We start from the raw sequence: 12332 nt of genomic DNA on the forward strand, positions 1-12332 counted from the left end.
TTCTTTGGAAGGTGCCTAAAGAAATGGAGTTCCCAGGTACTATGGACTAAAAATTGTAATAAATGAGCCAGTTCTCATCTGGGTGAAGTAGCATTGCTCCATCAAAATTAATGTAGCTCATTAATATAACATTTGTGCCTCCAATGTCTCTCCTGCATGTGCTTTTAATGGATTCGAGGGGGCCAACTTTAACACTCTAAAATCAGAATTTCATTAGCAAAATCCTAAAAATGAGACTAAAGAGAATTCACTTATTGCAATGTATTTTATGTCATGCTTTCAAGTGGCCTAATAAATCAGGTTTGTATGTATAAGTCCATTCCCATTAATGGCAAGATGAATGCAATATATTTAAATATATTTTGCACGTCAGGTTGTTGGTATTTCCAGGATGAGTCCTCTTGGGGACAGGTAGGGCTGGATGGCTTGGAGAGCCAGCAGCCACACTTCTCCTCATGGTAGTAAATAAATCCAACCTGGCATAAAGCAGGAGTAGCTGCATTTCCCCAGCCAGGTTTTAGTGGCAGGGCTGTGCTGGGATCTCACATCCTGGTGAGCCAAGGGTGCAGGATGAGAACAATCCCTGGCCAAGTTCCTCCTCATGGTATTGAGCCCTGGAACAAAATCCTCATTCCAGGTAGCACAGGGAGAAGAGGAATTTGTCCATTATCCCAGGCTGCACCCAGGGCTGTGCCAGGTTTTGGCACCACCACACCACACCTCCAGCCCCTAACTCCCACAGCACAGAATTATTCATTTCTCAGTTTCTTTCCCCTTCAAACCCAGCTCCCAACCCCTCATTCCTCCTGACCAGCTCTTCCCTGCTGCCTCCAGGAGAGCAGCCCCAGCAGCTGCTCCTCGCCTGCCTCTGGAAATGGCAATTTTACTTTTCTTGTTCCAAATGGAATTGTGCTACTGGGCCAGTTTATTTTTGTGCTTCATTGATTGCGAAGTGCAGCACTGCTCCTTTGAAATGCAGAGAGCACCCTTCAACTCCTGTCCCTGAAAGGATTAGAAATGTGGCTTGGGTGGATTTAGTGGTTTCAAGCCGTGCTCCCAAAATCCTCAGGAATGCCCAGGATAAGCAGAGGCAGTGCCTGAAGGGCTTTGCTCCAGCCACAGGGTCAGAGATGCTCCATCAGCACCATCCCCATGAGCTTGGACAGCTCCCAGCTCTACAGAACAAACCCGAAATTCACCTGCTCACCTTTGATGGTCAGTTTTGGGAGCAGAATTAGACCGCAGGTGTATAAATAGATTTTGCTTTTTTCTGCCTTCACAAAGTTTTGATTTATACCAACTCTTGTATCCTCACATCAGTGACAGTCTCAGGAGGCTCTGAGGGGAAATTTCTCACTGGGCAGAACAAAAAGTGGAGGAAAAAGGCTCCTGGAAGACAGGTATCTTTACAAATGACAGAATATTTATTACCAATACCTTTAAAAAAAGATTACATCTGCTAGATCACTGATAAATATCATTTACACCGGGGAGAAAACTACAGAAGCTTTTTTTTTAATTTATTTTTTCTTGTTTTTGTGGATTTTTTTAAGGATTTTCTTATTTTATTTTTTTTATACATAGAAGTAACCATATCAAACTAAGAAAGGAACACAGCTTGAAATACTGACAATATTTCTCTGGTCAACACCCCTGACTTTTACACAAGTGGAATCCTGATTATGAGTTACTGAATAAATATATTTAGAAGGTCTAAAAGTTAACTGTATTATTTTGTAAGCAAAAAAGACAAAGTTACAGGCAAATTCAAGCTATCAGGAGAGGAAAAAAAAAAAAAACACTGCAGCGCATTGAAAGTTGAAAATTGTATAGAAAATTCCATTGCCTTTTCCAGCGTTATCCCATCTGAACTTACAAAATTCCCCATAGTAACAAACAGTCCTTCTCTTGAGAAGAATTATTCCAGTGTGGATATTGTTGTTTTCTGGTGTGACTCTGTTCTGTCTCCAGGTGTCTGGGAAGAGTTTCTAAGGAAAGGCAAACTTCCAGCAGGGATCTGGGAGATTCCCACTTTTCCCCGATAACCTGGAGCCGGGGCAGCGCCGCTCCGGGCCAGACTCCCAAGTGTTGTCTGGAGAGTGGAGTTACCAGGGATGAGGAGTTGTGTCCCAAAGAACGAGCCCAGAGCAGCTTGCTGTCTCACAGTGGCCGTGTTCTGGTTTCCTTGGAATTAATCCCCAAACGTGAGGAATTTTCTTGGAATTAGATCTCCAAAGGGTTGAGCTGGGTGAGCACCCAAGGTGAGACCGGTGACCATCCCATTGAGTCACTGCAGGGAGAGGCCACAGCTTCACAGGATCTTCATTTTCCCACCCAACCTGATGCTTATTACGATCAAGACAAAGCAATTTCCCAGCCCCTCCTCGCTGCACGGTGCTGGAATATTGGCTACGTGTCCTGTAGTCCACAACCAACCAAAAACCATTTGGCTTTCCAAAATTCTGCTCTTCGGAATGTTTTGAGTTTGTTCTGCTCAGAGCTCTGGGTAAAACGTGTGTTAGAAGCACTGGGTTCAACACAGGAGTCACTGGAGCTGCCAGTGAAACTCAGCCTGTTACAATCCGGGTCTGGATCAGTTCTGCCCTGTAAAACTCTACAGTCAGCTCCAGCCAATTTGCCAGGAACAACTTGGAACTCTCCGTCGGAAAGGAAAAAATCCCAAACAATATTTTCGTGATAATGTCGTCCGTAGCACTTTATAGCAGAGGAAAAAGAATTAATATCTACATCATATGTTAACTTTAAAAAATTCTATAAAACACTAAATATATAATAAAAAATATGCATATAAGGACATATGTAAACTGCTTTGGTAACATCATATTACAGATGTTTTCAGTGCATTGCAGAGTTTCCAAGGAAACTTCAGACAAAGCTATATTTGCTTTGAGGAAGTACTGTATAATGCCATTCCTAAAGAAGCATAAACATTTTTTTTTTCCAGTAGTAAGATGTACTCAAACCACAATATTACTTAGTACTGGGTGTCTCCAAAACAACTAGCTAAATGTTGCTTATATTATAAAGAAGAAGTCCTCGATGTTATTGTTGTCATAAACTGGAGCGGGCTGTGAGGGAGATCATGATTGTGCTGAGGGCTGACAGGGTGCAGGCGCTGGAGGTCGACGAGCCCGAGCCTCTGGCGTAGGCATCTGAGAGGGGAGACGGGGAAAAGGAGCCAGAGGTGAGCAGAGAACAATCCCTGAGCTCTTCCTTAAGCCACCTCCCCCGAGGTTTAAATTCCCTTTCCTCAGGTAAAGCCCCCTCCACCTCTTCACGGTCCCCTCTCCAAATGAATTTGTGCTTTCAATTCCTGCCCCTGTTATGGTGAGGCTCCCCTCACCGTTCTATTATTTCCCATGCTGCCTGCTTATCATTATTTGGTGTTTTTTTCACAATTACACCGTGTTCCAGCTGTTCTGTGTGACTCCCATCCTGGAGGAGCCGTGTACCTGCGCTGTGACCTGGAGCCAAATGGGAGCTGGAGTGTTCCAGCTCCCCTTCCCTCTCCTGTGCTGCTGATTCAATTCCTCTGCATGGCTTGCACAGCCACGGTGGGGAGAACTCTGCTCTAACCCAGGGCGTTTTTACATGGCTGTAATTTTAATGCCATATTCCTGCATTGCAGAGGCTCCTGATTTAATGCAGCTTATAAACTGGGACATTATTAATGGAAGATGGGACACGGAGATTTTGCAAAAGCCATGTTGTGTAATAAAATACTCTTTGTGTTTGTTCTTCTACACCACTTCATTTCCCTAAATAAATATTTATGCATCCAGCACACAATGGGATGTGGCTGCAAGTAGCCTCATAGATTTAGAAGCCTCTGCATCCTGTGTTTGGCTGTAGTGAATTGCAGTGAAACAATACATTCAAATGTCTGGAAACCTTAAATACAAACAGAACTACTGAGGACGGCCTTTCTTATGGCTGAATCTTGCTTTTGGGGTGAAATCAGAACTGGGGACTGGAATCTCTGCTGGTGGAACCCTGTGGCACAGAGCCCAATCCCTCCCATCCTTACTGGTTATCTTTGGGATTCGGATTTGCTCGCTGCTGCTGCCGTCGCCGCCGTCGCTGAAGGGTTTGATCTCAATGATGTAATCCTCTTCAAAGGGCAGGGACAACTCCACTGAGGTTTTATTTGTTTCTATGACAGACGTGCTGCTCTGCCTGTTCCACCTGTACAAAACCTGCGGCCGAGGGAGACAGAACAAGAGGCAGGAGTGGCAGAGCTGCTCTTTGTCCTCAGAGCTGCCCACCTCAGGCTGTCCAGAGGTGCTGCTGCTCTTTGCCTGCCCCTGATGCTCAGGTCACAGAGGGGACACGTGACATTTGCTGGGGACACCAGCACAGAAGTGGCAGGTGGGTGACACTGGCAGGAGGATGATGCTGATCAGCAGCACCCAGAACAGCCCTGGTGCCTGGTAGAGCCCCTCAGTGAAACCTTTACCTTGGTCAAGCTAAAATAAACCCCTCTAGAGGTAAAAACTTCTTCACAGAGGTCAGAAACTCCTTATCATGCTTCTTCTGGAAACTGAGTTGAGATATTTGATGCAGTGCCACCAATGGTTTCCCAGAATAAATGACTTTTGTGAATGACCTTCCGAGCTGTGGGAGTTGTACTAATTTATATAATAAATTCAGGATTTCTAGGCAAAAAGAAGAAAAATAGGCAATGTTTTGCTATGATTCAGGAAATAAAGCTGTGTGGTTGTGCTATCCTCACACTAAGTTAAAGGAGAATGCTTTTCCAGGGCGATGAGTCTCTCTCTCCCTCTTTCAACTGACTCCTTAATTTGCATTTCAAACCTAAAATATGTAGTGAAAATCTGGTCCAGATTGCTGAGGTTCATCTGAGGTTTGGGCTAAAAACCCTGAGGAATTACTTATTTTTGAAGAGCCCATGCAGAGCACCAAAGACACTTAAAAGTTGGTGCAGGAATTGAGGGGAGCTGGCACAGGCTCACCAAGCTGCTGGCATTCCAGACTGGGAATAAAACATGGAGCATGGCCAGGTCCTTCACTGCCTCAGGCTCCAGTGGGAAATGTTTGCACAACTCCAGCCCCAGGGCAACGTCTTTTTGGGCTAAATGAAACCCTTGTGGAAGGTGATGGAGCTGAATTCTTCCCAGGGTTTCTCTCTAGTAAAATTATGTCCTATTAAAACTGCTTCTAATGAGGATTCTCTTTCTTTTCCTCTTGGCTTGGCTTTCTGATGGAAATGGGAACTATTAAAAAAGCATTTTATTTATCTGCAATCAAGGAGCCAACTGTAGCCTTTGGGAAGCTTGCATGGAAGGCAGGAGTGAAATCCTGCAGGTGGGAGGTGCAGGAAAAATGTGCTCACATACAAAGGGCATGGCTCTGGTCTTGGAGGAACGCCCCAGCTCTGACCTGGGAAGTCATGGAAGCACTATGGAAATACTCACTTTGTAGCCTCTCACTTCTGACTCGTTGTCCAAGGCTTTCACCTGGTCCCAGTTCAGGATGATCTTAGAGTCGGATGAATTCCACACGATGTTCCCAGGGGGCTGACTTGGTGCTACACCAAAAAACAGACAGCACCACGTTACTGAGGAGAATCAATTCCCAGCTGGAGCCCTCCCAGTGCCAGTGGGGCTTCCACCAGCACAGCTGAGCCTGCCCAGAGCCCTGTCCCTCTGGAAAGCTAATGAGCTGCTTCACTGATCTGTGTCCTCGAGGTCATGGGAGGTGTGACACGACACGAGGCTTTACATGAAAAAAGGATTCAGTCAGTTGCTCAACATGCCTGAGACCAGAGGAAAAAAAGCCCTCTTGAACACTGAGATAAATATTTAATTTCCCTGCACAGCTGTGATTTCGGTTTTGCATGCTCTGCTTACTTAACACTGGGAAGAACCTCACGAAAAAAAATTAAATAAAAAGGCTGAGCCTGGCAAATCTACACAAAAACCTGGCAAGGAGAAGTCTGACAGCTCCTTCAGCCTCAAGGGAGCTGGGAAATGACAGAGGGGAGCAGCGGCGGGGCCGTGCCAGGACATCCCTGCCAACACTCACGTGGCTTTTTGGTGGTGACGTTGACAGCAGCGCTGGAGGGGCCGGTGCCAGCCGTGTTGTAAGCCCTGACTGCCAGGTGGTAGAGGGCATTTCCCCTCAGGTTGCTGACTTTTGTGGATGTTTGGTTCCCAACCGTCCGGATCCTTTTGGCGTTCTCCTCCTTCTCGTCGTGCCGCCAGCAGCGCACCTGGGGGCAGAGCAGGGCTGGGCAAGGGGCTGCCAGCACCCCTTTGTTCCTGTCAGCAACCCGGATCTGCTCCTGGGGACAGCTCCTGCTCCCTGCCACAGTCCCTGGTCCTGCTGGGGACAGCCTGGGCTGCAGAGCTCCCTCCCCAAGCCTGGCCATGGCAGCACCTTCAGGGAGGGCTCCATTTCCAGCCAGATCCACACAGAACGATGGAATTGTCAACCTTGTGAGAGAAAGGTGGACCTTTTAACCTTGTGAGAGAAAGGTGGACTTTTTAACCTTGTGAGGGAAAGGTAGAATTTTCAACCTTGCGAGAGAAAGGTGGAATTTTTAACCTTGTAAGAGAAATCTCTGTGCACTAAAGAAGCAAATCCACTTCAGGAACACACCCATGGCAGGAGGAGCAGCACGAGGACATCTCAGTGTCCCCTCAAGGCTTGCTGCTGAAAGGATCCTGTTTCCCATACCTCATATCCCTGTATTCTTCCTTTGTGCTGGTTCTCCCACGGGGGAGCCCAAGAAACTTCGACGTCTGAGGCAGAAAGGCTTCTTGCCAAAACAGTGGTTGGGGCTCTCGTTGGCTCTGGGCAGTTAGAAATAGAAGTAAGACTTTTCAATTCTATATTCAATTAGTCCCAGACATCAGGGGATTTATTTTCCTCATTGCACAAGGAAGGAAGCAAACAAACGTCCATGTTTCAAACCGATGGCCTGTCAGGCTGTGCCAGGCCTCTCCCTCAGAAATAATAAGATGTCATTACTAAACTCAACCCAGGATACCATGTACTATAATTAGGACAAGTGGGAACATTTTCTAATCAGCGGGCATTAATTCATACTAAAATCTCCGTGGAATTCTTCCCAGATGACACATTACTTTCCCATTACTATCAAAAGATTTCATTACGATTAACTCTATTTTAATGACTACGAAAAGAACTAACCACGTCCCGTCCCGCCAGTTTATTATAAATCAGAGCGAGGCTGAGGCACCACAGGATGCGTCAAGGTGGAGAGCAAACCCTTTGAGATGGGAGGAGGGAGAGGAGGTGGGCAGGGCTCATCTCTACCTTCCTCTGCCGAGTAGACCACAGTGACGGGGCTGAAGGAGCCTTCCCCCTTGTTGTTGTAGACTCCCACTTTGACCTCGTAGGGCGAGAAGGGCGGCAGGCTCTCGTTGCGGAACACGTAGCGGGCGGCGTCCGGCGAGGCCACCACCGTCTGCATCCAGCTGACCGTGCCCAAGGGCCGGAATGCCACCACGTAGCCAAAGCCACCCCCGTTCTGCAGCTCCTCGGGCACCGTCTGTGGGCAGGGACAAACAGCACTGACCTCCCCCCACTGTTTACATTGGTTATGGCTTCTTAAATCTTCCTTTTCTTTACCAGGTTGGACGCAGGAGAGATGGTATTTCTTGTTTGGACTGGGATGTTTGTTAATTCTTATCTACGTTACAGTGAGTTCTGCAGCACCTCAAGCTAACAAGCTAAAAATGGAGATGTATCTCTCTCTCTACAAGGCCTTTTAAGGGCCAGTCTGTCCAATTAAGAGCTAACACCTAAATTATTTTTACTTTTAACTCAATAACCAATCACCTGTGACCTGCAATGCAGAATTTTCTAGCCAATTACAGAAGTACCACCTGGACCTATGAAGGAGAATATGAAGAAGAAAGAAACCTTTGCCCTAAAACCTCTATTTTACTTTCTATATATTGCTATATTCTCAAACCTTAAATCTTAAGTTTTCCACCACGTGATTTTACACACTTCTATTCAAACTACACACCTGTGATCTTAGTTCTGTCACTCAATTTTGGAAGCCTTTTCCATGGCCTCAGGTCAAAAGCAATGTTTTCTTGGGGGCCAGTGCCTGTCAGCACAGAAAGTTTAAAACTCCCAGTTTCCAAGGGAGAACAGTAGAGATATTATAAATTTATATTATTACAAGAGTTAATATATTTATATTTATATATTATTTATATAAGAGGTATTTATATTATTATAAAATATGGTTTAGGCCCTGCTACTCTAGCTGAGCTAACAGTAGCGTATAAGTTCCCATAAGGAGAAATCGTACAAATGAAGGCAGTTAACACAACTTATCCTAGTAAGAAAAATAAGTTTGCACCTGCATAAAGAATGAATCTATCCCACGAGAATCACTGAAGAAGATACAGAAACAATCGAAAAATAGGGAGACTTGACAGGCAGAATGCCATTTACTGGCCAATGAATTGAGTAGCAAGAAAGCTACTGGTCAGCTGGAGTAAAACATGAGGTCTATAAAAACTGTATAAAAATGAGTTCTGTGAATAAAGAATTGGCTTTTCTGCTTGAAGAAACTGAGTCACCTCTGCACCCTGGGGATTCCTCTTGGTCTCTTCATTCACAGGCTGCATTTGATGATCTCAGAGGTCTTTTCCAGCCTTGTTACCTCTGGGATTCTGAATCCATTCCATCTTGCCTGCACCAGAGCCTTTCTGCTCCATCAAAAAGGAAGCAGCACCTCCAAAAGACACTTCTCCTAAAGCTTATTTCTCTTCCCTCCCTGGCTAGATGAGGCCTCCATAGCTGATGTAATTTTAGGCTTTGTGAAGAGCCTGAGGTTTGCTGGGGTGAAGCAAGGACACAGCTTTCCCAACACACGTGCAGCTGCTCTCACGCCTTTAGGATCACACATGAAGCCCTAAAGAACACACCCTGGACACACTGACACTTCCTACTCTGAGTCTTGCCGCTCCCTAAAAAGCTGCACTAAACCCAAAGGTTCCATGTTAAAATAATCCATAATTACAGGTCCTCCTCCCTGAGATGTCCATGGAACTTCATAGACAGGGATGCCATGGTGACTGAATCCTACTCTGTATTGTAAGGCTCACACAAAAAGGCCTCTGGATGCTTAAAAGAGTAAAACCACTCTTCTATCAAAATACAAATTATGTTTTGTGCAAATTACATCTCGAACCAATGGCTGATGTTCTGGCCATGTGTGTTTTTGAAACATATTGCAGTATCTTCAGGAGACACAGCGTAACTAATTAGTCCAACAGAGGAGGAAATTTAGCACATTGAGCACTGTGGTGAGGACAAAAACCCATTTATAGGTTTTTAATAACCTCAAAAATATCTCTGGCGATTCATTCTGCCAGCTTGGTCAGAAATAGTGCTAAATGGAAGCGTTAGCATGTCTAGTGGAGTTCATTATTCGGAGAAATATGCCAGCTGCATCTCATCACAACACGAAAATACGAGCAGACAAATGACTAAAGTTCTAACCCCGTCTGCCTTGAGGAATATTAAACATTTCTCATCTCTGCATCTCCTCGTGCTGGCTGCCATCAGCAGCAGTGAAAGCCAGCATGCCTCGTGCTGGCTCTGAACTGTTTGCTGCCTTGTAGCCCAGAGAGGAGGACAGAGGAAGCTGGGAGCCAGCACAGCAAATTCTCCACCAGGTCAGGATGTTCCAAGCCTGTTTTATCCCTCAGGTGGCTCCTGGCCATCCACATTTTGCCATGTGGGTGTGCTGGGAGTCAGGGGCAGCTGAACTGGTGGCAGATCCTTCTCCCCATGGTCCCAGCTCCCCACTTCCCTGGGGCTGGGGTGGGCTCTTCCTTCAGCTCCATCTGATCAGCTGGGCTGTATTTGTCACACAGTCTGAGCTTTTTTACTACCAACCCTTTGAAATCCACAGAAGTGAGACTCACCTCCCAGGTAATGACCAGCTCAGACTTGCTGCCTCCACCTCCACTAACATTAGCTGGGGTCACCTCAGGAACTGCAAAAAAAGAAACGCAGAAGATGGATGTGACAGCTTTGAAACCCAAGACCCACATGGAGATGGAGCAGAGCTGGGCAGCAGCAGGACACTGCTGGCCTTCCCCTGCTGGTGCCAGGAACTGTTAAAATGACTAATTTGCCATGGCAAACAGCACATTAGAAGTATGTCAATAATAGCACATTAAAAGTATGTCATTAACTTGGGTATTCAGTCTCTAACTGTTTAGTTTAAACATTTGTCCTCCATTAAAAAAGGAGTTTTTCATTCAGTTCCTCCATGGGCTCCAGCAGAACAGAGGAGCCACCTTCCAGGGCTTCCCCACCACTGAGGGATCTCTTGGCATTTATCCCACAAAGATTTCACCCTCATCTCCTCTGCCCAGCATTACTCACGAGCTTCCTCAGTTCTTCTCTTCTCTGAAGGGCTGCTGGGCTCCCCGATCCCAATCAGGTTGGCAGCCACCACTCTGAACTCGTACTCCACCCACGGGTTCAGCCCCACCACCGTGGCCGTGAACGTCCTGCCGTCGATGACCTCTGGCACTAGGGATGCAAGGAGACCCACTGGCATGTTAAAATGCTGCTGGGGAAAAGGCACGGGCAAATCTCATTTCTTTAAAGGTGAGGGCTTAATGTAAATACCAGGAAGGTTTGACAAGCTCTCATCTTTCTAACATTTTGCTGACTGCAAAGAAGTGAAAGAGGAAGCGTTAAACCCCTCTGCTTTTAGCCCAGAAATTCCTGCTGTGAAACAGTTTCCCCAAAATTGCCACAGTTTGGAAACGAAGTGTTGAGACAACAGGTTTGGAGGGTCTTTATTTTTCTCTTTTTAAAACACACTGTTGTCTCTGCTTAATGGCTACTGGAACAAAATTAACCTCTGATGGAATGAGCAATTACATCATGGGACTTTTCCCTCTATCAGGAAAATAATTCTCCTTAAAGATAGGCTGGATGACACGGTCTGTCCCTGAGGGATGTCTTTATAGACCACAATTACTGTTGTATATCTCCAGCACAGCAACAAGAGATAGGAATTCATTCTGTTTTCCCTTAAACATTCATGAGAAAAATGGGTGAGTAATGGAACTGCCTGCACCTTAAATCTTTGGGTTGCCAAACCTGAAAGTAGTTAATAAGAGCAGTGCTGTGCAGCCAAGGAAATTGTTTTTCACACCACAGCAGGTCCAGGCAGCCCCTGTGGGTGCTGAGGGGTGGGTTTGCCATCCCTGCAGCTCCAGGTGAGCCTTACCTGTGCTCACTGCCTGCCAGCCCACCGAGAAGGGCGTGCGTGCCTGCACCACGTACATGGTGATGGGGCTGTGGTTGTCTGCCCCCGGCCTCCAGGACAGCTGGGCTGTGGTGTCCGTGACCTCATCGATGGTCACGGCCTCGGGGGGACCCGGGGGACCTGTGGGATTGCAGCAGAACCTGAATGACTCGAGGAAGAAGCCCTGGGTTCATCTTCCTCTCCTGGGAACAGAGGTGAGGGGTCCCTGCAGAGCAGCTGGGGCAGCTCCAGCACTCCTTGCCTGCCTGGGACTGGGAGCAGTGTGGTGGAGAGACCAGGATGTTCTACCTTTAACCTGTGAAGCTCTGCAGGGAGCACCAGGCAGGCACAGACCCCTCTGCCCCATGCCATGGCCATCGCTGCCCGAGGTTCAGTGTGCTCCCATCTCAGAGGCACGGAAGGTTTGGGTGGAAGGGACCTTAAATCCCACCCAGTTCCACCCCTGCCACCTCCCACTGTCCCAGGCTGCTCCAACCTGGCCTTGGGCACTGCCAGGGATCCAGGGGCAGCTGCAGCTGCTCTGGGCACCCTGTGCCACTGTTTTAACACCCCTGATGCTTTTATGGGAGTGACAAGATCAGCACTTTTATCATCATCAAGGGTCATTTCCCTGTGAGAATTTAATATTCCTCATCTTTATGAGAACCAAGGGTAGCAGGGACAGAGCAGCACCCAAGTTTGCCTTCCCCAAAGTTAACAAGCAGGAAAATATAAATCATATTTCTCAGAAGGACACAGACTCAGGGTAATTAATTACAGCTCTGTTCAAGTCAAGCTTACACATCACCTGTGCATGGCAACGAAGAGATCTCGATATACCAGTGAAATCACTAAATCATGTTTATTCTAAAAAAGAATGACATTGCTTGGTAGAAATGCTGCCAGTAGCTGGCACAGTTCATGGCACAAATGAGCCCAGTGGGTGCAGGGCTGGCATTCAGGACATGGACAGGGACCAGGCCTGTGTGGGCTGGGTCTGTTCTGGGAGCATCTGAAACCCTTCACATGC

The 12332-nt window shown here is 46.8% G+C and overlaps 1 protein-coding gene across 1 annotated transcript in view; it reads right to left on the minus strand.

The window, feature by feature from the left end:
- Nucleotides 1-3072: 3072 nt before the first annotated feature.
- The window catches only part of LOC134048938 (contactin-4), a 97424-nt gene continuing 88164 nt past the window's right edge, over nucleotides 3073-12332 (minus strand). The window contains exons 12-20 of the mRNA XM_062501038.1: nucleotides 11285-11443; nucleotides 10426-10575; nucleotides 9960-10030; nucleotides 7324-7558; nucleotides 6721-6836; nucleotides 6067-6253; nucleotides 5457-5569; nucleotides 4049-4217; nucleotides 3073-3173 (exon numbers count right to left, since the gene is read on the minus strand). Coding sequence (XP_062357022.1) covers nucleotides 3073-3173; nucleotides 4049-4217; nucleotides 5457-5569; nucleotides 6067-6253; nucleotides 6721-6836; nucleotides 7324-7558; nucleotides 9960-10030; nucleotides 10426-10575; nucleotides 11285-11443 — 1301 coding nt within the window. The remainder of the gene's footprint in view (nucleotides 3174-4048; nucleotides 4218-5456; nucleotides 5570-6066; nucleotides 6254-6720; nucleotides 6837-7323; nucleotides 7559-9959; nucleotides 10031-10425; nucleotides 10576-11284; nucleotides 11444-12332) is intronic.

Source organism: Cinclus cinclus, chromosome 12 (genome assembly GCF_963662255.1).
Source record: "Cinclus cinclus chromosome 12, bCinCin1.1, whole genome shotgun sequence".
NCBI lineage: Eukaryota > Metazoa > Chordata > Aves > Passeriformes > Cinclidae > Cinclus > Cinclus cinclus.